General features: G+C 41.4%; 1 protein-coding gene across 5 annotated transcripts in view; it reads left to right on the top strand.

The window, feature by feature from the left end:
- The window catches only part of MYH10 (myosin heavy chain 10), a 153,228-nt gene that overhangs the window by 66,408 nt on the left and 61,675 nt on the right, over positions 1–25,145 (top strand). For 2 of the 5 annotated variants that reach the window (XM_065415573.1, XM_065415570.1), the window contains exons 5-8: positions 10,548–10,577; positions 14,842–14,934; positions 18,786–18,849; positions 21,676–21,774. In XM_065415573.1, the coding sequence (XP_065271645.1) occupies positions 10,548–10,577; positions 14,842–14,934; positions 18,786–18,849; positions 21,676–21,774 (286 nt within the window). Of the gene's footprint in view, positions 1–10,547; positions 10,578–12,318; positions 12,337–14,841; positions 14,935–18,785; positions 18,850–21,675; positions 21,775–25,145 lie in introns of all 5 variants that reach the window. The other 3 variants (XM_065415571.1, XM_065415572.1, XM_065415574.1) reach the window with 2 other exon arrangements.

The following is a 25,145-nucleotide window of genomic DNA, read 5'->3' as shown; positions in this document are numbered from 1 at the left end:
GGCTGCCAACTAGACATGGAGCCATTGATCACTGCTCGTTGAGCCCGACGATCTAGCCAGCTTTCTATCCACCTTGTAGTCCATTCATCCAGCCCATACTTCTTTAACTTGCTGGCAAGAATACTGTGGGAGACCGTATCAAAAGCTTTGCTAAAGTCAAGGAATAACACATCCACTGCTTTCCCCTCATCCACAGACCCAGTTATCTCCTCATAGAAGGCAATTACGTTAGTCAGGCATGACTTGCCCTTGGTGAATCCATGCTGACTGTTCCTGATCACTTTCCTCTCCTCTAAGTGCTTCAGAATTGATTCCTTGAGGACCTGCTCCATGATTTTTCCAGGGACTGAGGTGAGGCTGACTGGCCTGTAGTTCCCTGGATCCTCCTCCTTCCCTCTTTTAAAGATGGGCACTACATTAGCCTTTTTCCAGTCATCCGGGACCTCCCCCAATCGCCATGAGTTTTCAAAGATGATGGCCAATGGCTCTGCAATCACATCCGCCAATTCCTTTAGCACGCTCAGATGCAGCGCATCTGACCCCATGGACTTGTGCACGTCCAGTTTTTCTAAATAGTCCCGAACCACTTCTTTCTCCACAGAGGGCTGGTTGCCTCCTCGCCATACTGTGCTGCCCAGTGCAGCAGTCTGGGAACTGACCTTGTTCGTGAAGACAGAGGCAAAAAAAGCATTGAGTACATTAACTTTCTCCACATCCTCTGTCACTAGGTTGCCTCCCTCATTCAGTAAGGGGCCCACGCTTTCCTTGACTTTCTTCTTGTTGCTAACATACCTGAAGAAACCCTTCTTGTTACTCTTAACATCTCTTGCTAGCTGCAACTCCAAGTGTGATTTGGCCTTCCTGATTTCACTCCTGCATGCCTGAGCAATATTTTTATACTCCTCCCTGGTCACTTGTCCAATCTTCTACTTCTTGTAGGCTTCTTTTTTGCATTTAAGATCAGTAAGGATTTCACTGTTAAGCCAAGCTGGTTGCCTGGCTTATTCTACACATCGGGATGTTTTTTTCCTGCAACCTCAATAAGGATTCTTTAAAATACAGCCAGCTCTCCTGGACTCCTTTTCCCCCTCATGTTATTCTCCCAGGGGATCTTGCCCATCAGTTCCCTGAGGGAGTCAAAGTCTGCTTTTCTGAAGTCCAGGGTCCGTATTCTGGTGCTCTCCTTTCTTCCTTGTGTCAGGATCCTGAACTCGACCATCTCATGGTCACTGCCTCCCAGGTTCCCATCCACTTTTGCTTCCCCTACTAATTCTTCTCGGTTTGTGAGCAGCAGGTCTAGAAGAGCTCTGCCCCTAGTTGGTTCCTCCAGCACTTGCACCAGGAAATTGTCCTCTACACTTTCCAAAAATTTCCTGGATTGTCTGTGCACCGCTGTATTGCTCTCCCAGCAGATATCAGGGTGATTGAAGTCTCCCATGAGAACCAGGGCCTGCGATTTAGTAACTTCTGCTAGTTGCCAGAAGAAAGCCTCGTCCACCTCATCCCCCTGGTCTGGTGGTCTATAGCAGACTCCCACCACGACATCACCCTTGTTGCTCCCACTTCTAAACTTTAATCCAGAGACACTCAGGTTTTTCTGCAGTTTCATACCGGAGCTGTGAGCAGTCATACTCCTCTCTTACGTACAATGCAACTCCCCCACCTCTTCTGCCCTGCCTGTCCTTCCTGAACAGTTTATATCCATCCATGACAGTACTCCAGTCATGTGAGTTATCCCACCAAGTCTCTGTTATTCCAATCATATCATAGTTCCTTGACTGTGCCAGGACTTCCAGTTCTCCCTGCTTGTTTCCCAGGCTTCTTGCATTTGTGTATAGGCACTTAAGATAACTCGCTGATTGTCCCGCTTTCTCAGCCTGAGACAGGAGTCCTCCCCTCTTGCACTCTTGTGCTCGTGCTTCCTCCCGGTATCCCATTTCCCCACTTACCTCAGGGCTTTGGTCTCCTTCCCCCGGTGAACCTAGTTTAAAGCCCTCCTCACTAGGTTAGCCAGCCTGCTTGCGAAGATGCTTTCCCCTCTCTTCGTTAGGTGGACCCCGTCTCTGCCTAGCACTCCTCCTTCTTGGAACACCATCCCATGGTCGAAGAATCCAAAGCCTTCTCTCCGACACCACCTGCGTAGCCATTCGTTGACTTCCACAATTCGACGGTCTCTACCCTGGCCTTTTCCCTGCACAGGGAGGATGGACGAGAACACCACTTGCGCCTCAAACTCCTTTATCCTTCTTCCCAGAGCCACGTAGTCTGCAGTGATCCGCTCAAGGTCATTCTTGGTAGTATTATTGGTGCCCACGTGGAGAAGCAGGAAGGGGTAGCGATCCGAGGGCTTGATGAGTCTCAGCAGTCTCTCCGCCACATCGTGAATCCTAGCTCCTGGCAAGCAGCAGACCTCTCGTTTTTTTCGGTTGGGGCGGCAGATAGATGACTCAGTCCCCCTGAGGAGGGAGTCCCCGACCACCACCACCTGTCTCCCTCTCTTGGGACTGGTGGTCGTAGAACCCCCATCCCTAGGACAGTGCATCTCATGCCTTCCAATTGGTGGAGTCTCCTTCTGCTCCCTTCCCTCAGATGTATCATCTAGTCCACTCTCTGCATTAGTACCTGTGGAGAGAACATGAAAACGGTTGCTCACCTGTATCTCCATTGCTGGTACATGGACGCTTCTCCGTCTTCTGGAGGTCACGTGCTGCCAAATGTCTTCACCGTCCCTCTGTCCCCTCTGCCCAGCCTGCTCTGATTCTTCAGAATGTTGTGCCCATAGAAGCATATCCTGATGTCTGTCCACCCCCATCCTACCTCTTCCCGCCCACTCCTTCCCCGCACCTCCTGCATACTGCAGAACAGCTGATGGTGGCGGGCGGGAGGCACTGGGAGGGAGGAAGAGGAGTTGATCGACGGGACCCCGGTGGACAGGAGGCACCGGGGGGCCCGAGAGCTGGCTGCTGGTGGATGCTAATTTTTTTTCCATGGGTGCTCCACCCACAGAGTTGGTGCCTATGTTTGTGTAGCACATTAATCTCCCTGTGTTATGTGTAGTGTTTTTGTCAGTTACAAGCAGAAGGAAGTTCCTTGTGGTATTTGAGTCTTGTCATGCCATGGAGGCATTAGGGCATGATTAAGAGGTATAATGTGACTTTTTGCTTTGGGAAAATGTCACAATTGCTCAAACTTAATTACTTCATTTAAAAGTTTTTGATTATGGACAATCCTGGCTCTGCCACTGACGTACAGTTTGGCTTTACGCAAGTCACATCTCCGTTTTCTGTTTTCCCCATCTGTAAAATTGCCCACATCTCACAGGGATGCTGTGAAGATTGATTAGTTAATGTCTGTACAATGCTTTGAATGTATGAAGTGCTATGAAGACGTTTAAGTACTGTGTGTGGGGGGAAACATACTGTTGGTGTCGGGTTGGATTCCCAATCACTCAAAAATTAGAGGACACTTCTGTGAATTTTGATCTTAATCTCTTTTTGCCTGAATTCCCATGAGTAAAATGGGATAATACAACTTTTGTATCTCACAGGGGATAAATTCATTTAATAGTGTTTATGGCACTTGGATATTGCAGTAATTGCCATAAAAGAGCTGGTAGCGAAAGTAATTTTTTTATTAGGTGTAAAACTTCGGATGGTGAATAGTAAAAGGGCATGGAGTTGCACACACTGAAGGATGAGGATCAAAAGAAATTTTAAACACCTATCTCTTTCACCAAGTACTGTACTGTCTGTTGTGAGCAGTGAATGAGGTGGGGTCCTGTGAAAAATGTAGGAAGATGCAATTTGTAATCCATGTCCTAATACGTATAAAGGAGGGGAGCAGAATCAAGGTTGCATAAAGCAACATAACTTTTAGACTTTTTTTTTTTTTTTTTTAAAGAAAAATATTGGGATTGCAAAGTCCAGCACTCACAGGGAATTTAACTGAAGTAAAAAAAAATTATGTATTAAAAATATTGGGGAAAAATACTTTGCTAGAGTCTGACTTTTACTGTACATGGTAATCCACTCATCTCTTTGATGCTTTATGGCTTGATTCTTGTTCTCTATTGGCTTATACTGAGCTGGAGGCAGGGTGTCAGGAGTAAAGCTGCATTACACTAGACAGATGTAGGAAGAGGTAAGGGAAGGGAGTTCATCAGTTTATCTGTATATTTTGCCTGTGTGCTCACACTGCATTAAAAGAACATTAAGATTGCAAAATCTAGCACTCCATGGTTTAGGATATGCCAGAATAAGGCTGCCTGTGCAACCATAATTTGCCTGCCTTGTGTGTATGCGTCATGGCAGGGGTCAGCAACCTTTCATAAGTGGTGTGCCGAGTCTTCATTTATTCACTCTAATTTAAGGTTTTGCGTGCAAGTAATACATTTTAACATTTTTAGGAGTCTATAACTTTCTATAATATATAACTAAACTATTGTTGTATGTAAAGTAAATAAGGTTCTTAAAATGTTTAAGAAGCTTCATTTAAAATTAAATTAAAATGCAGAGCCCCCTGGACCGGTGGCCAGGACCCGGGCAGTGTGAGTGCCACTGAAAGTCAGCTCACGTGCCGCCTTCGGCACGCGTGCCATAGGTTGCCTGCCCTTGCGTTATGGTGTGGTTTTTAATTACATGACTGCATACGATCTTTCCACAGGACCCCTGCCTCATTCAGTGCACAGGATGGACCGATAGTGAGGGGAATCACGGTTATGTAGTGAAGGAGGCTGTTTGTAAGACTTTTTTCTCATTTGAGGAATTTGGGAGTGTAGTGAATGCATCAGGGGATTTTAGGAAGAGAGAGGACAGTCTCATGGTTAAGGTAGTTCATATCTGAGTTAGAGAATGGTATTCTAGTCCTGCGCCACCACTGAATTCCTATCTGATGCTAGTCAAGTCACATAAAACCAAACACTTCATAGGTGGTCATTAATTGTGGTGTTCATTTTCCAGATGCCCAGCTTGAGACCTTGAGCACTGAAGCTGTAAACTGAAGTCAGTGGGAGCTGGGCTTTAAATATATAATGTGCTATATAATGCTAAGTACTCTGGGGGGAAAAAAAATCAGGTCCTAGGTGTCTCAAATTAGGCATCCAAAACCTGTGACACTTCGTACCTTAATCTCTGTGTGCCTCAGCTCCCTTTCTGTAAAATGGGGGTAATACCCCCTCACTTCAGAGGTGTTGTAAAGATAAATTAGTTCACTTGTGTGATTTGCACTGTAAAAAAGTGTCACGGAAGTTAATTCTGTAGTCAGAGCAGGGTTTGAATAGTGTGCAGTAAATAAGGCATGGGGATACACGTTGAACAACAAGGATAAAAACAAAATATTGAATAGCTGTTTATTCAGTGAGAGCTGTCCATACTATGCACTGAATGAGGCAGCGTGGGTTCTGTGGAAAAATTAGTTTGAGATAATGTAATTAAAGACTGTATCAAATGCATATGCACAAGGGAGCTGAATTAAAGTTGCACAGTCAGCCTTAACTCTGGCATTTCCTAGAGATTAATTACGTAGGATTTTAAGAAACAAATTCCATCATGTGTTGTCATTGAAATCCATATGGTTCATCACCAGGTTGGAACCTTTTAGATCCATCACACATACCCCTGCTCTTTAAGCAAAGGGAGTAACTGAGAATAGCAGTAAGAAGAACAGGAGTACTTGTGGCACCTTAGAGACTAACAAATTTATTTGAGCATAAGCTTTCGTGGGCTACAGCCTACTTCATCAGATGCATTGGATGAAGCAGGCTGTAGCCCATGAAAGCTTATGCTCAAATAAATTTGTTCGTCTCTAAGGTGCCACAAGTACTCCTATTTTTGCGGATACAGACTAACACGGCTGCTACTCTGAAACTGGATAATAGCAGTGTCACCCACTGTGTGGACTAGCACCAAAAGGGGATGAAATGTATATTCTGCCTTTGGGTTTCATAGATATTTGTCAACAGCAGAAAAACAGTGAGATTCTGGGATCTTGTTCCTTTCGAGGTTCTGGAGAAGAGTGTGCTCTGGTGGGCACAGACCCTTCTGCCCATTTCCCCCTCCAACCTGTACTTTGTCCTGCCTTCTCCCTACCCCTGCTTTTTTGCAGTCCCAATCTTCATCTAATCTCTTCTTTCTCTTTTTCTTCCCTCTCCTGGCTTGCAGTCTTCTTGCCCAACTAGTCTACTCTCCCTGGCTTTTTGTCTCAATCTACTCTTCTTCTAGCCCCTTTCTCCCCCCACTCCATCCAGCTCTTGTTCTCTCTGCATTTGAGTGTCCCCTTCCTCCTCTGTGCTGCCTGAGCACCAGCAGGACAGGCCATAGAGAGCATAGAAGATACCAGCTCCTTATTCTTTGTTTGGTACCCAGCTCTACCTTGGCCCACAGCAGCCAGGAGCTGCAGTTGTTGGAAAAGTCCTGACCTCCAGCATGCTCAGTAGCTCTGTGGGGATGGCACACACGTGCAGTCTGGTAGCATGTGGGAGCTGAGAGGCTGGAGCATGCTCAGTGGAGATAGACTTTTCAGATATAGCGGTGAAGCTCTAGCAAGCTCCTACCAAGCATCTGGAAACAGATTTTGTTTTCAAAGAGTTTAGAGACTTATAGTTCAGCAACTATAACCTAGAGTTGCCAGCTTTCCATTTGCACAAAACCGAACACTGAGGCCTCGCCCCCGCTCACTACATTTCCCCCTCCCTGGTGGCTGGCTCGCTGTCCCCCATGGGTGCAGGAAGGGGGCTCCAGGTGGAGGTTGAGGGACTCGGAATGTGGGAGAGGGCTGTGGGTTCAGGCAGGGGGTTGGGGTGTGGGAGGGGTGAGGGCTCTGGACTGGAGGTGCTGGCTCTGGGCTGGAGCCAGGGGTGAGGGGTTTGGGATGCAGGAGGGGGCTCCAGGTTTGGAGGGGCTCAGGGCTGTGGGTTGGGCTTACCTCGAGTGGCTCCCAGTCAGTGACACAGTGGGGGGGGGGGGGGGGAGGCTAAGGCAGGCTGCCTGCCTATCCTGGGGCACCATGCTGCACCCCAGAAGTGGCCAGCAGGTCCGGCTCATGGGGTGGGGGTGGACAGGAGGCTCTGTGGCGCGTGCTGCTCTCGGCCGCAAGCACACCCCCCCCCCCCCCCAGCAGCGTGCAGAGTCCTGTTGCGTCCTCCCCCCCGCCTAGGAGCCAGACCTGTTAGCCACTTCCAGGGTGCAGCACGGTGCCCCCAGGACAGGTAGGGACTAGCCTGCCTTAACTCTGCCGCCGACCGGACCCTTAGCACCACCAACGGGGCTGTTGACCGGAGCCGCCAGGGTCCCTTTTCGACCAGGTGTTCTGGTAGAAAACCAGACATCTGGTCACCCTAATAACCTCTGAATATTCAGTCTGCATGGAGGACACTCCAGCCCTTCACAGCTCCTAGTGGTAGCCAGGCTGCATGTGCAGTATCCCCATCTAGCAGCTGAGCACACTGGAAGGGGTTGAAAGCACTTCGGAGGAACAGAATTGAAAATGACCAAGACAATTTGGAGAATTTGTTTGCAATCAATAAAATGTGCATTTGATTTTTTCCTTCTTAGGTGTAGTACTTGTCTTAATTGAATTTCAAATACAAAATGGAGAGTAGCTGACTAGGTAGCAGTATTGCAGAAAAGGGGATATACAATGGGCCACTAATTGAGTGAGTTAATAGTGTGGGACTGTTATAATAAAGGCAAATGTTATTCTGGGTTGTATTAACATGAGTGTCGTATGTGGCATCATATTGAATTAAGATGAGAGGTAACTTCCACTCTTCTTGGTTCTGGCGAGGTCTCAGCTGGAGTACTGTGTCCACTTCTGGGTCCCACACTTTAAGAAAGATGTGGACAAGTTAGAGGAGAGCAACACAAATGATAAAAGGCAGAAAACCTGACCTATGGAGAAAGATTGAAAGAATTGTCAAGAGAAGACAAAAGGGGAATGTAACAGTCTTTAACTTCGTAAAAAGTTGTTATAAAGAGGTCAGTGATCAATTGTTCTCCATGTCCAAGGGTAGGACAAGAAAGTAATCTGATTAGTTTGCAGTAAGGGAGATTTAGGTTAGATATTAGAAGAAAACTTTCTAACTATCAGGATAGTTAAGCACTAGAACAGGTTACTTAAGCCACAGAATCCTTTTCATTGGTGGCATTTAAGAACAAGTTAGATGTCTGTCAGGGTGGTTCTCGATTTACTTAATCCTGTCTCAGCACAGGGTGCTGGACTAGATGACCTCTTAAAGTCCTTTCCGGCCCTACATTTCTATGACTACGCTCCAGCCTAGAGCTGCAGGGGCAAAGCGGGACTTTCCCTGTACATGGTGGCCAGGCACCAGAACTCAAAGCAGGGAGCTTGTCTCTTGTGCCGTCCGTGACTCCGAATCAGGCATATTTATTCTCTATTGAGTGTGTGCCAGCAGCGAACAGAGTGGGCCAGACTGGGAGCTGGTGGAGGGAATAACGGGAGGCTGGGAGAGGGGACAGGACAGATGGGTGAGGAGCTGTTGGAAGAGGTCAAGGGGACCTGGGACTAGCTGGGTAGAAGGTGCACAGGTCCATTCTGTGCAATGAATAGCACAGAGACTTGTAGGAAAAGTAACTGCAATCTTTCATTATATGATCATAGATAGGAAATGCCAGAATTCAGGTTAACTTTTTTGGAAGGCTTAATTTTGCAACATTAATGTTCTCTTAATGTGGCTTTTTGATATACAATTCCAAAAATGGAGAAAAGACAAATTTATAGAATGTTTGTGTGCTTCCATGGTATTTTAAATAGTCAGTGCAGAGGTTATAAACTTGTGGTGGAGGGAGGGAAATGGAGGAGAATTAGGGGCATGGCTCCATATAAGCTTGCAACAGTTAACCAGATCAGGGAGTCTTTTGGGGACTAGGAGGGCAGGAGGCCTTTCTGACCAGGAATATTTTATTTAAGTACAGTAACATCTTTCAATAAATCTAATTCAAGTGGGAAGCATTAATGAAAAGAGAAATTGGCAAAATTTGTTTTTGCCAAATGTAAAACTAATTTTTTTTTTTTTTTTTAAAGGAGTCCAAAGCCTTTAACATAGGGCTGGTCCACACACAGGCTTGCAGTGGTTTTAACTAAATGGGTTTTGCTTATGCAGATCAGTGGACACTTTGGAATTAAGGTGGCTAAAGTTGATTTAGCTAAAGTCAATTTGTTGCCAGCTTCAGAATAAAAGTGTTTGTAAAGCTGGTAACAAACGGACTTTAGCCACCTCTATTCTAAAATAATTGTCCACTTAGATTTGTAGCTAAATAACTAAAATGGTTTAATTTAATTCCTTTGAGATTTACTGATAAAGAGCTATGTAAGAGTGAAGTGGTATTAATGTATTTCAGTTCAAGATCTGGTTTAGACCAGCCTATAGTGTTGCTATTGCATCATGAGGCATGTTAATAGGACTTGCTGATTGTTTGTTTTAAGTTGAACAAAACCTCGAACTGAATGAGCAGCTTGCTTGCTTGATTAAGAACATCTTTAGAGACATTTTTTCCTTGCTATGAAATAACTTCTTCAGTGCTTTGGAAATTTTGGACGTAGATTTCATAGCATGCCTTTGGCTTGGTATTTTATTTTATTTATTTATTAATTAAAATTCTAGTGTAATCAAGGGCTGTTTTACAGTAAGATTTAAAATGGTCTCTTTTTTGATTTTTGAGGGCCTGAACTTGCAGCCCTTTTGTGTCCTCTGTGAGCAAAGGTTTTAGGATCAGGCCTTACATAGTACTAGAGCTGGCTGAAAAAATTAGATTTTATTTTTTTATTTTGCAAAAATTTCCCCAAGAATTGATCTTGTTTTCTGTCAAAATAAAAATTTGGAAAATTTCTACTACATCTACACAGTACTCTCATATTTTGACAGCATTTTCTCCCTCTAAGTCCAAGTAAGTGTCTTCCAACAACATTCACTTTCTCCTAGGGAGAAAAATCACTCTTGAACCCCCCTGCTCTTCTAGTGTGAGACCAAGATAGAAGGTTGCACATTTAATTCTAAAAAGGAATTGTCAGCAAAAACCTCCTTTCTGGGGAGGTTGGGGAGAAGCAAGTGCTCAGACCCTTTCTCTTGGTATCTCTTAGGACCAGGCTAGCTTCTTTAGAAGGATGCTGAATGCCATACTGCTGAACAAATATAATGTCCAGTGATTAAGCCTGCAGAGAAAGAACTCAATTTTATTTTAGTTATTTTTAGCTGGCATTACTGAGAAAGTATATGTATACAGCAACTAGTTAAATTCTTGCCTCTGCAGTTGCCTGTTAGGCCATAAATGCCAGTATGTATGAGGGAAGACTTACTCTCTGGCAAGTGTACTTCATATGGCATTAGTTCTTTGAATATGCATAAGAAAATTTAGTAGGACATGACTAATGAAATATAATAGCTCTGCTTCTAGCTACAGTAACTGGGTAAAACCACTTCGATGAACTGAGTGTTTGGTTGAACTAACATGTATAATTAACATGGAGTATAGCTTGCAGCTGGAAAAATGCAGACTTGCTAACACTTGCATTTGTTTGTTTGCAATGAACAGCCCGAATCACCTAAACCCGTGAAACATCAGGCAAGTGTTTTTCTTTATGCTTCTAAGTTTATATGGATTAATTCGTATTTTTCCAACTATTTTTGTATGACGAGATGAGCGATCAATTTTAAATGTCTGTATACTACTAATTTGGTGGCATGTTTATCATGAAGTGGTGACAGACTAGTACAGGTATACAGCTAAGTAATCTTAGCAAAATGTATTATTCATTTTGTACAAAAGCACTGACTGGTAACAGACTTTGAATTAAACTAGCTTGCAATGCTCCAGGATAAAATCTGGTATCTATCTGTCCTAGAGTTGCCAACAATGATTGAAGCTATTCCAGGAGATTGATTTCCCTCCCTCCTCCCCCCCAACATGACATAGGATATTTTAAGAAAATGACATTATTAAAATTTTCCGGATTGCTTTCAATAGTCACTGGGAGATAGTTGCTGATTCCAGGAGTCTCCAGGCCAATCCTGTAGGGTTGGCAACCCTAATCGGTCCTGAAGCAAAAGCTCCATCTTTACCACCAATTTAAATCCTCCACCTCACTGTGTGCCCTTGGTAAATGTACTGTGGAGATTTTAATGCATAATGCTTTGGCATTATTAAGTGATGTGATAAAGAAATTATTTAAATTAAACTAATGGAAATTAAATGCACATTAATCCTAAAAGCTTGGGTGCTTGAATGTTTTATAGCCACTCAGGTTACACATTGATATGATATTCTTCACAACAGTACAGGGTGTGGGAAAACCAAGACTTCCTCTAAAGTGCAAAATCTGCCATGACTTACTATAACCTGACCCAACAGCTTAGTGGCTGCTCAGTCCTGTATGGGTTGAAATCTTCAGAGTGTGCTTGAGCTACTCTTGTTTCTCAGGCTGTCTGGAATTGTCATGAGGATGATCCTCTCTGATTCCTGACAGAGGAAGGGGTAGGCAAGCAATAATGATTGAGGTTTAACCCTTCCCCGTTCTTATGACCTGATGGAGCACTGCTGAGCTGTCAGTGGGGCTGTCTAGACTCCTATCTACAGAAAGTGCTGTGATCTCTACTGCTTTAATTAGCAGAAATGGGGAGTTAAGGGTAAAGTTAGGACTCCCTAATGCAGAGGGAAAAGCACACCAGACAAAGTATACACTCTAATCCAGGGGTTCTCGAACTAGGGGTTGTGACCCCTCAGAGGGTCACAAGGTTATTACTTGGAGGGTTGTGAGCTGTCAGCCTCCACCCCAAACCCCGCTTTGCCTCTGGCATTTATAATAGTGTTAAATATAAAAGAGTTTTTAGTTTATAAGGGGGGTCGCACTCATAGGCTTGCTGTGTGAAAGGGGTCACTAATACAAAAGTTTGAGAACCACTGCTCTAATCACTGCTTTCAGGAGGTAAGGGTGTGTCTATCATGGTCACCAGGGTTAGATAAAGGTAACATTTTCAAAAGCACTTAAGTCCCACTTTCAAAATACATAGGTATTTAAGTGCCTAAATCTCATTGAAAATCAACAGGACATGAGCAATTCTGAAATTTTACTTGAAGTCTTTACTCAAGTGTTTCTTTGTTGTAAAACCAGAAACTAATGAATAATGTTTGGATGGATTGCTTTTTTTGCCAATGGACCTGTTCACATCAGGATTAAAAAATGTCCAATTATGTTCATATTTTAAATGTGTCAATAGGAGTATTTTAAATTCTAATCCGGAATTGTTGGTATATTGCATAAATCATAACCATTAACATTTTGTTTCACTGTCATTTTGAACTACAGAGTGGATCCCTGTTGTATGTGAGTAGCATGTAGCTCCCTGTCTCTCACCCAGATTTCACAATGAACCAAATCACTGGGATGCTGGTTTTCTAAAACTGAGATAACCGTATCTCTTGTCCTTGCTCTAACATTGCTCTATTGATCTGCATGAATTATTGCATGACTTCACTTTTCACAATCTTGATGCTGCTTTTTCCAAGATCTATTTGACTGTATAAGTAGGGGAATCTAGCCCAATCTTGCCTTCGTTCTAAAATCTCTGTGGAATGTTTCTGAATAGGATAATTGATTTCATAAAATTAAATGAATTTAGTCTATAATTTAAAACTATTTTAAAATTTAATGAAGAGAATACTTAAGTATGAGTGAGTTGTTTAGTAATCTGTGATAAATTCCTTCTTATCTCGTCATGAATACCAAAAACTTCAACTAGGAAAAAACATTCTAGCTTTTTAGGCTGTAATCAAGTTTCTCCTCTTTACCATTCCTCACCACTCCTATCCTGATTCTTAAAGAACAGTGACAAATCAGTAGAAAGCAGAATTAGAACTTAACAGTTTTCCCAATCTGTGTACTTCAAACATTCAAAATCCCCTGAACAGAGATCAACCACTCTCCATAAATAAGTGTCAATATAGTCTCTCCAAACCAAATTGGAGGCTTTTGCATTTCAGGTCATTCTGAAATTATATATAATGCAAATGTTTCCCCTTATCAGACCAAACCATTTCTTTGTGCTTCCAATATTTTTACTTTGGTTTCTCTTAGGTAGACTTTGAAGTATGTACAGCACAGGTATGTAGTACCCGTGTGTTCAGTGGTAACGCAGTGTGCTGTCATTAGGTCAAAATTTTGAAACCAATATCTTTTGTTTCCAGGCTAAGTAGAACCTGAAATATCAGTGAGCTTCAATGAACAACAGCTTGTGTGCATCCTTTTGTGAAAGGCGTTGGCTTATTTTATTTCACATATTTAATTTAGTCTGTTTCATGCTGAATACAAACGGGTGAGCAGGGTTCTCTGTCTAACTGTCCCGGACATCTGCTAACGATGAAGGCGCAAAAACATGAACAAGATGCTGCCCACTACCTTGTATGGATCAGAGATTCTGAACAATCGATTTACAGTGTATATAAAAAAGATAGACTAGTATTACAACCACTACACTGAGTAGGGTGCTAAAAATTTTTCTCCAAGTTGGTTTCTGTTTTGTTGGTACAGTGTTGAGGAACACTTTTTTCTTTTTCTTTCTAAAACACTGGGAACGGAGTACAATATTTGTGTGTGTCCTCTGTAAATGTTCAGTGGTTAGTCTGGGAGAATACTCTGAATTTTTTTAGGAACTCTAGAATTCAAAAGATATACAGTTAGAAAGGAAATCTAATTTTTGAAGTGGATCAAACTTTGAGCAGTCTACCTGAGGTCAAGTAACAGATCAAGAACGAGCAGGAATCAGTTTTCAGCAAATCTGATATATGTTACAACTTAAAAATAAAAGCCTCTAACAGGCATTAATCAAAGTGAGTTTTAAAAAATAGTTTGTATAATCATTGACATATGTAAGGACTAACAAAGGTGTGTGATGTCTCTCATTGTCAGTTGTTCATTCAGTCCAGGAGTTTTACTCCTCCATGTGCTATAAATGGTAAATGATTGGAAAAAGCAGATTTATGAACACTAATTTTGTGATTGCATTCCAGAGACACAATTCCACTTTTTGTTCCCATCTTTCTGGGCAAGGAAATAGTATCACATCTTCCCACACACTTGCTACTTTTAAGGGCTCATGGATGCAGCACAGACCTGGTTATACTAGTCAGATCTTTTAATAGGCAGCAAGCTTTAAAACAATTGGATGTCATAAATAATAGTACAGCTAGGTACCGCATATGTTGACTTGCTTTTTAAGTTTGAAAATAATTAATCTTACAATTTGGCATTATTCAACTTCACTTATGCCATTTGTGTCCTCCTTACTCCAGCTCAAAATATATGGAAATACCACAAATTTTGTCCAAAATCTCCAGTTAGCTATGAGACTCAATAGCTTGCTGACTGATGGTGTATGCTTAAGCACCTGCTGTCCTATATGATCCTGGTTTAGATACTGATCATTAACAGTCCTAAAGCTCTAATTTGCAGAAACAACTTACACAGAAATCCAAAGATTATTCATTACTTTGTCAAATTGTTTTTCCCCTGCAAAAAATAGCATATGGGCTTTATTCTGACTTCTGTGCCTAATTCATTTGCCCTGAACTTGAATTCACCTTTTTATGTTCAGTGTTTTTAACATCAGCCCACCCAAGCTCAGTCACTTTTCTATACAATAGATGCCATCTTCTCTTTTCCAGTGAAGAGTGTCAACAGAGCAAGGAATCAAACAAATAAGAGGCAATGTGTTTGAAGATCTTGTCAGGCACTTGGGGTAAAATGATCAGAAGGGAAACAGAATCAGGGACAGTCTGACATACACATGGGTTTCATATAAGTTTGCTTTTGTGTTTGTGTGGTTTTTTTTAGGGGGAGCTGGAACGTCAGCTTCTGCAGGCGAACCCCATTCTGGAATCCTTTGGGAATGCAAAGACTGTGAAAAATGACAACTCTTCCCGTTTTGTAAGTTTAAAAAAAAAAAAAGAACAAAACCAAAACCTGGATGTTTGTTCACAAAAATATACGTTTTATCTACTCGTAGGCTAGCTCTCTGTTTGTGAGAACCTACCTTATTGGTATTGGAAGTTTCCTTTACACTCTACCTTCTTGAGTTCAACTGAAGTTTGTATACTGAAACTTTGAAGTCTTATTCCAATGCTGTATCCAGCATATTTAATTTACTAGAGATACTATGGTCACAATGTGGTGTTAGGCAAACACTTGCTTTAATACAAAACTCCTAGGCTCATCTATCCATGAGTAGACAATTGTGCTGTTTACATGAGATGCGTAGTGGTAAACTTTCCCCAGATGGCAGTGTGTCCTGCACATAGCCTATGACACAAGTTAGTAATTACACAATAGACCTGAACTGTGGCTTGTGTACAGCGTAGTTAGTGAATTACCAAACTGCATATCATTTGAGAGCCCATAGCAGCTAATTAAAGTTGTGAGAGAAGGGGAGGAATAGCTATAAGACACCAATTGGTTATGACTGAATATCCAGTTTTGCTATCAACTTGGTTTAGAATTGTATGGGTTTGTGTCAGTCTTAAAGGGTTATCAACTTAAAAACAAAAATCATACTTCTGTGTGGATTTTTCACTTGCTGTTGAGTAAAATCTAAGATTATGATTGAAAGATTGGAGAGTTGTCTTGTTAAATGCATAGAGCACTCGTGTAGTCAGTTTAAAATGTTTCCCATGTGACCTTCTGTTTTTATAGGTCTTTCAAATATCAATAGGGGAGAGAAAAAGCACTTTCTTTGGTTTTACACTTATACTTTACAAACTGGTAGGACAACGCATGGATAGTAACTCTTCTTAATATATAAAATAAAACTGGATTTGATTAAATTAAAGAAGCTGTGCTCTTGCTAAAGTGTAAACTAAATTTTACAGAGCAAATAGAACTTTTATATCGGTCTTACAAAATCGGGGGTGAAGTTTTGAGTAAGAATTCAGTTTGAACAGCTTTATGGCCTATACTGTTTGGTTAGATCCTTTAAATAGTTCCTATCAATCAGAAGCTAGGAAGGGCACCACAAAAATGCAAGTCTGAGAATTCTTAAAGCCACATTATTTACAGTAATGGTTGGTATTCAGATGTGTTGGATATAAACTTTATAATATCAACAGATTTCAGCTGCCCTGTAATTCCATTTCTTGGATTCTTTGAAGACTACTAATTTAATGAAAATACTTTTTATGAAAGCTGTAAAGCATCTGTTTTGCATTTTTTTTCTCCCTTTAAGTTTGCATTGCCATTGTGAACATAGTCACTCAAGTGACTCTGGCATTATTTTTATAAAGGAGTAAGTATAATGCACTCCAGATGGTGCCTTCAATAGTCTTCAATAATAAGGATTTAAAAGGAAATGACAGCAATCCTCCCACAAAGGGAAGAATGCAGTATGAATTCTCTTATCTCTAGATTTGAAGTGCAGTGCCTTGTTACTTAGCACAAAAACCAGCAGCCTCTCCCAACTTTCTGAAATGTAATAGCAGACAGTACTGTAGTGAGGTTGTCAGGCCTACACTCCTACAAAATATACAGTTCTTATGTTAGATAGTATACCAGGAATTAAAATCCCAACTTCCCTATCTTTTTACCCATTATAGTCTTTTTGTTGTAGTTTTAATCAAATTTGGGATTGCAGACATCACAGAACAGGTCTCTTGCCATCTTTTTTGCTTGTGTATGTTGTAAACAGAACTAAGCTAGTTATCAAATTGGAAAATACATTGTGATCCAGTAGCCTTTATTTGTTCACTTGGTGGTTTGATAAATTCAGTAATGCACAGCCTATCATCCAGTCACTGGTTTGAAGGTTCTGCTTTTTCAGTTATTGCTTAAATATCAGTGACTCGAGTCTACTCATAGTATTTCTGTGTTTTCAGATTTAAGCGGCATATCTGGAATATTCTGTTCTTATAGCAGATGGTGTGGAATCTACTCTTAAGTTTCAAAAAGCTGTCACTGTAGACTTACTAGTGTGGTACAGACTATCTAATCTGTTTTGACATAAATTAAACAAGAAGTCAGTTCATTCATCTTTTTATTCTTAACATTTCCAGAAAGCTGTATATTTTTCCTAACGAAAGAAACAGATATGTTCACCATCCATCATGCCAAAGTGAGCTTATGGAGTATTCTGATCTTCTGTGCAATGATATCTGGGATAAGTCTGAGAGCAAACTCTGGCCCTTAACAGCTAGCACATCTTTCATACATTTTAAAATAAGCTTCAGTGCTAAATTCACGGTTGTGGAGGCCGAAGTTCTCCCAGTTTAACCACAAATTTTTGTATGAGTAACAGAGCACAGTGGCATATTTTTGGGGGCTTTGAAGTAAACTTAAACGTGAATAGGACATTGTTCTGCAGTACTTCTAGGCCCAGTTTTCATGCATGTGTGTCTGAAAGTTAGACATTGGAACCCAGATTTAGACATCATTTGAGGAAGTCAACTTGAAGATAAGGTCCCTAACTGGAGTTGCATTGTTTACTCTCAGTGCTATAACTCTTCCTGTAACCACTTAAACTCTACAATAGAGCAATAAGATAACCAAGCATGCCAGTCTGTGCATACTTTGGACTTTCTAAGCAATCCATAATGTTAGGGGTACTGGATGGCGCACGTGATGCACTGAGGATTTTATCTCCAAGTGTGGCATGTGCTATGTGAATGACAGATGGCAGATGCGATATCAAAGGATTTGGTCATCTCAATCTAGTTTCTACTTGGCACATCTCTACGTTGCACTCTGTACCGTCCACTGACTTACTGTAGACATGTTCTGATACTAGGAAAATGTGTTTTATTGCCAACAAGATGGCACATCTCATTGTAAAACTAGTGTAGACAAGGCAAGTTGTGGTTTCCTCTTGAACAGTTGCATAGAGGTCAAACTATCACCTATCTTGTCTAAACTGGGGATTTATGAAAAGCCATCTCATTTTAAAAATTACACCTTTTTCTTTCCCTAGTGTAGATATGACCTTGTCAGAGTGACTTGAATGGGTGCAGAGAATGAATTCACTCCACTGGAGGTGTGCTTTCAAGTCAGGATGGAGACACATTCAGGAGAAAGTTTATACTGCTGTTGCCAACCTTTCAACTAAGCACCTTTCATCAGCATTAAAATTAAATGACCTTTTAGTAAAGGCTTTCTTTCATAACAATATAAAAGGTGCCTATCTGGGTTACACACTCACCTTATTTTGAGCCTCTGAAAAACTGCAGTGTCTCTTTACAGTACATCACACCTTATAGTAGATTGCAATATTTTAATGGAATACAACTGAATGTGTATGAATGGTGTGAACGAATGATATCTTGCCACTATTATCTGTATTAAATACTTATCACCTATTAAGACTGATGCAAATGTTACCTAATACTGTAGAATTTCAATGTTATGAACATCAGCGTTACAAACTGATCAGTCAACACACACCTCATTTGGAACCAAAAGTACACAATCAGGCACCAGCAAGGGTGGGTGGGAGGAGAGGGAAAGCAAATACACTAGAGTATTGTGTTAAATGCAAACTACTCAAATAAAGGGAAAGCAGCATTTTTCTTCTGCCTAGTAAAGTTTCAAAGCTGTATTAAGTCAATGTTGAGTTGTAAACTTTTGAAAGAACAACCACAATGTTTTGTTCAGAGTTACGAACATTCTCCATTCCCGAGATGCTCGTAAACTCTGAGGTTCTACTGTATGCCTTTTTAAATGGGAAAGATGTTTTAATATGGACAACTTCGTTTTTAGCAATTGAAAAAAATTTGTTTTGTTTTTTGTTTGTTTTCCAGGGCAAGTTCATTAGAATTAACTTCGATGTTACGGGTTATATTGTTGGGGCCAACATCGAGACCTGTATCCTGCTTCAGCAGTGCAATGTCGGTTAAAATATGAAGTGACTCACTCAGCCTTTTGTCTCTCCAACTTTGTGTATTGCTTAGACTTCTTTGTAATGCAGCGTTAACACATTTGCAGGAAATAACATTTGTTGAACCTAGTGACATAAGGTATCAGTGTGAATGCTTTCTTTGACTCACAATCCTCCCTTTGTTTCAGAACAGTTTATCATACTATCAAGAAGTCTGAGAATTTCCTTTTTACTCTGAAATAAGTTTTCAGAAAATGTAATACTTTGTTTGAAATCTGCTAGATTTTGACTGTTCTGAAGGTATGACTGGGTGGTGGTTATTGGAAAAACCAATTAAGGTAAGCCAGTACTCCATAAAGTGACACTGTGGAAAATGGCACCATCTTAATCAACTGATCTCTGCCATGTGTGTGTACCCATTGTCACAAGCATGATTTTAGTCTCGTTTGGGTTGCATAGGCAGCCCATCCGGGGGGTGGGGGGCGCTGCAAGGCCAACTTCTGTCCCATTTTTGTTAACTACATCTGTGCAATGCTTTTTGTTATATGAAGTCTAATGATTCAGTTTTTGCTGACTGGTCTTGATTCCTATTTCTTCCATACTTCCAGATGAACACTTGTCTGTAGTATTCCATTTTGTTTTGTTGAAAGTTGCTCTCGTTGCATTGTAATAGAAAAGTCAGGGTGTTAGTCTCAGAGTTGAGTGTGCTCTCGGGAGGAATGGGATTAAGGCTCAAGTGCCTAAATCAGGTAGGCGTTACAACTCTTAAGTATCTGTAAAAATCCAGGCTTATTGTCTAAATAGCTGAGAGGAATTATTTTGTTTAGCTTCATGAAAATTGGAGGATTTAATGTCCAATAGAGAGAAGTTAAGGTTTGTTCCAGATGATACATTACTGGGCTAATTTGATAGGTTACCTGTATCCTTTATAAAACAAACTTGTATTGCACTTCATTTCAATATAGAAAAATGAAAGGAATTAATCTATGTCCAGCATCCTGTATGAAGCAACCTCTCCATTTGCACAAACTTTGAAATTTAGAAATGGTTTAAATACTATTAAACTCTTTAAAGTGAGAGAATGTGTAAACACTAACTTTTTTTAAAAAACATTTTTGAAATGACAAGTGCCATACAGAAGTTTTTTTGTTTCTGTTTTTTTTTTAATGGAATTTGAGGATTCAGCTGTACATTTTTTTGAAAGACTGATTGAAAGCATGGTTTCTTTAGGATCCCAACTTGTCCATTGTAAGTGGTGGTGGTTGTTTTCACATTAGGGAAAGCTAACAAGCACCAAAAGTTAATTTGCTGGAATTACAAACTCAAACTTTGAATTTGACTGTGTTTTGAAACCTGTTTAAATAAAGTTGCTGAGAGATTATAAAATGGAGCCCCAAAACTATTTTAACAGAGTGGGTTTAAACTAAAGCTTAAATTTCCGATTGAGACTTTTAAAGGCTTGGGGTGAACTTACAAAAAACTGTTGAGACACCAGAATTTTCTTAAGATGAGAATAAGTGTATATGTGAACTATCAAATTTATATTGGTTGAGCATGTCTGATGGTGTCTTCTCCCTGTCCCTCTTTTTGGACACTTCCGAGGAATAATTGGTAACTTATTCAGCTAGACAGTATTGGGATCTTCATTCTCCCAACTAATATCACCATCATGGTGATCATTGCCATGTTCTGGTACCTGGGGATTTATAACTCTGACCTTTTTGGATCCTCAAATATGTTCTTACAGATCAGATAAGGAGGAGGCACCAGATGATGCCAGATGACCCCTTTCCTTGCTGCAGTGTCAGTGCCCCCCCCCCCCCACCTTATTCCTCCTACTGTTTTCCCATCTCTTTTCCTTTTATCTAATAAGAGTCTGGTTTAGGTGGATGGACAAATCTAACCCGAACACTCTACCAAGCTGCTCATAACAAACTAGAAAGAGTTTCCAAAGTAGTCTGATCTAAGTAAAAACCTTGCCTTCAACAGACTGGTTGGGGAAATCAGAGCAACCCAGCCACACTTTTCCAGAGTAAAGGGGATTAAAGCGTGGTTCAGGAGGGGCTAACTGGATTATGTGCTGTGCCTATGATCTTCCAGCAACTAAACTTTAATCACCAGAGAGAAGCTGCATTTTCCTGTCTTTTTTTATTTTTTATTTTTTATTATTTTTTTTTTAAAGCTCTTTTCCCCCTTTATGTGCATCTTTTGTTTTAGAAGACAACAGTGTTAGGCTTTACCAGAACCTGAGAGCTACCACGTAAATTGACTGACTCCAATGAGGATGTTTGTCATTTAAGAGATTTTCAAGAAAGGATTTTTCCCTCTTGAAAAGACCTTACAACAAATACAGAAGGAGGGAGTAAGGAAAGTTGTTATAATGAAAATTAATTCTAGTTTCTTAGTGTTCCTTTTATGTATGTGTGAGTAACGTTAGAACATTTCTTGTAATTGTGCAACAAGCAAAGCAAAGGACCTGGCAGTGGAGGCCTCAAACCCCAATTAACTACTAAATTAACACATGGGGGGGAACTTAAGAGCTTCCTAAAAAAAATCCCTATCTGATCCTCTCAATAGGCTTTCATATGTCTCCTGCAAAAAATGAATAGAAAGGGCGAGATCTTGTGTTACATGTGTTAAAAGAATCATAATTGTTTGTCACTTCTTGAGGGTGTAAATCCAACACAGCAAGCACCAAACTTATCTTATGATAATTCTGCTGTTAATGTAGCCCACTTTGTGCAATTTTATGTTTGAATTTTTCATGAAAAGATGCACAATGCAGTTTAAGATCCTTGACTATTCATGATCAGATTTGTTGGAAAAGTCTCGCGCTGTTCGTCAGGCCAAAGATGAACGAACATTTCATATATTCTATCAACTGCTCTCTGGGGCAGGAGAACACCTAAAGTGTAAGTTACAAATCTAATCCTAGCACCCTGTTCAGTTCTTATGTATTCTGAATTTGTCATTTTTAGTGCTTGAACAGTGAAGTTCCATTACTCCTTGGGCTTGAAAGAGTAATTAATGATCAGAGATCTGAGGTATGAAAAGAAAACAGCTGGCTTTATTCTGAAATCACTCTTCATATTGCAGCAGACTTGTTGGTTCAGCAGCTGTTGCATAACCGCAGTATTTCAGGTGAATGACTTCCAGATCACAAACTCTGGACCAGAGCAGACCAAGGGACGGTATCTGTCAGGGACGGTACTTGGTCCTGCTGTGAAGGCGGGGGACTGGACTCCATGACCTTTCAAGGCCCCTTCCAGTTCTACATATCTGCTTTCTATGATTCTAAGGGTTTTGTAGCCCCTTAATTGAGTCCCTGGCTGGCAATCGGTAAGGCAATCGGCTGGCAGTATTTCAGTTTCAGCAAGTCACACAGCATGTTGGCAGGAAGTGCCAAATCTGTACTGTACCACACATTCAGACTGGGCAGAATGCCAAACCATTGGCCAAATCAACACATGATAAAAGCCTGAAGAAAACAGTCTGTAATGTTTACACTTCCATGGTGAATATCAATTAGCTCCAGCAGTGGGGCTCCACCTCTTCTCTGTATATTTGATGTAATAACTTGCATATATTTACCCCAAAGTGTGGCATATACCATTACTAGAAGAGTGTGGTTATACTGGACTGCTCCATCCTTAGTCACATTCCTTAAAACAAAGAACTGCTAGTATCTAGTATAACTAAGGCTAAGATTGTCACAGATATTTTTAGTAAAAGTCATGGACAGATCACGGCAAAAAAGAAAAATTAATGGAAGCTGTGACCTGTCTGTGACTTTTACTAAAAATATCTGACAAAATGGGGATCTGCAGGTCCCCACACCACTTGAAGTGGGGCAGCTGTGCAGGGGCTAGGAGCCGCCTGCAGCAGCTGGGGGCTCCTGAGTACCCCTGCAGCTCTGGGGGTCCCCTGCTGCCCATGGGGGCTGGGAGCTCAGGGTTTCCCCCACCATGGCTGGGAGTTCGGGCGTCCCCCTGCCACCCTCAGCGGCTTGGAGCTTCAGAGGCGGCGGGGTACCCCACAGCTCCCTGCCCCCGCAGGTGGTGGGGGACCCTGCAGCTCTCGACCACCGCAGGCTGAAGTCAGAGGTCGCTGGAAGTCACGGATTCCGTGAGTTCCACAACCTCTGTGACTAAATCATAACCTTAAGTATACTACTTGAACCTTGCGCCTTTAAGCAGTAGCTGGCTGTGGCTATTCCAAAACAGGCAATTGGTTTCCAGTTAGCCAGTCAAGATTAATATGTGATGGGCCAAATTTTCAGTCACATGTGCATGCAGCTTAGCATATACTCGCTTTAGGTGCACAAACACTCCTGCCAACTTCACCTCCCCGAGAAGAGTAAGATGAGTACAGAGCGCTCTCCATCAATTTAGCACACCTTCACCAGACCTGCTAAATTGATGCTGCTGCATGGCCTGTGTCAATACCTCCTCTAGAGCAGTGGTTCTCAACTTTTTACCATTGTGGGTTACATCCAATACTACCTGTATGGCCCTAAGGCTGTCACATGGGCTGCAGCTCTGTGCTGATTGGGCTGCAAGGAGCCTGTGGGCCGGAGGTTGAGAACCATAAGAACATAAGAACATAAGAAAGGCCGTACTGGGTCAGACCAAAGGTCCATCTAGCCCAGTATCTGTCTACCGACAGTGGCCAATGCCAGGTGCCCCAGAGGGAGTGAACCTAACAGGCAATGATCAAGTGATCTCTCTCCTGCCATCCATCTCCATCCTCTGACGAACAGAGGCTAGGGACACCATTCTTACCCATCCTGGCTAATAGCCATTTATGGACTTAGCCACCATGAATTTATCCAGTCCCCTTTTAAACATTGTTATAGTCCTAGCCTTCACAACCTCCTCAGGTAAGGAGTTCCACAAGTTGACTGTGCGCTGCGTGAAGAAGAACTTCCTTTTGTTTGTTTTAAACCTGCTGCCTATTAATTTCTTTTGGTGACCCCTAGTTCTTGTATTATGGGAATAAGTAAATAACTTTTCCTTATCCACTTTCTCAACATCACTCATGATTTTATATACCTCTATCATGTCCCCCCTTAGTCTTCTCTTTTCCAAACTGAAGAGTCCTAGCCTCTTTAATCTTTCCTCATATGGGACCCTCTCTAAACCCTTAATCATTTTAGTTGCTCTTTTCTGAACCTTTTCTAGTGCTAGAATATCTTTTTTGAGGTGAGGAGACCACATCTGTACACAGTATTCGAGATGTGGGCGAACCATGGATTTATATAAGGGCAATAATATATTCTCAGTCTTATTCTCTATCCCCTTTTTAATGATTCCTAACATCCTGTTTGCTTTTTTGACCGCCTCTGCACACTGCGTGGACATCTTTAGAGAACTATCCACGATGACGCCAAGATCTTTTTCCTGACTCGTTGTAGCTAAATTAGCCCCCATCATGTTGTATGTATAGTTGGGGTTATTTTTTCCAATGTGCATTACTTTACATTTATCCACATTAAATTTCATTTGCCATTTTGTTGCCCAATCACTTAGTTTTGTGAGATCTTTTTGAAGTTCTTCACAATCTGTTTTGGTCTTAACTATCTTGAGTAGTTTAGTATCATCTGCAAACTTTGCCACCTCACTGTTTACCCCTTTCTCCAGATCATTTATGAATAAATTGAATAGGATAGGTCCTAGGACTGACCCTTGGGGAACACCACTAGTTACCCCTCTCCATTCTGAGAATTTACCATTAATTCCTACCCTTTGTTCCCTGTCCTTTAACCAGTTCTCAATCCATGAAAGGACCTTCCCTTTTATCCCATGACAGCTTAATTTACGTAAGAGCCTTTGGTGAGGGACCTTGTCAAAGGCTTTCTGGAAATCTAAGTACACTATGTCCACCGGATCCCCCTTGTCCACATGTTTGTTGACCCCTTCAAAGAACTCTAATAGATTAGTAAGACACGATTTCCCTTTACAGAAACCATGTTGACTATTGCTCAACAGTTTATGTTTTTCTATGTGTCTGACAATTTTGTTCTTTACTATTGTTTCAACTAATTTGCCCGGTACCGACGTTAGACTTACCGGTCTGTAATTGCCGGGATCACCCCTATAGCCCTTTTTAAATATTGGCGTTACATTAGCTAACTTCCAGTCATTGGGTACCGAAGCCGATTTAAAGGACCGGTTACAAACCTTAGTTAATAGTTCCGCAACTTCACATTTGAGTTCTTTCAGAACTCTTGGGTGAATGCCATCTGGTCCCGGTGACTTGTTAATGTTGAGTTTATCAATTAATT

This window comes from Emys orbicularis, chromosome 13 (assembly GCF_028017835.1).
Source record: "Emys orbicularis isolate rEmyOrb1 chromosome 13, rEmyOrb1.hap1, whole genome shotgun sequence".
In the NCBI taxonomy this organism is placed as follows: Eukaryota; Metazoa; Chordata; order Testudines; family Emydidae; genus Emys; species Emys orbicularis.
The sequence above is the reverse complement of the archived record's forward strand: the minus strand, read 5'-3'. Positions and strand labels throughout refer to the sequence as shown.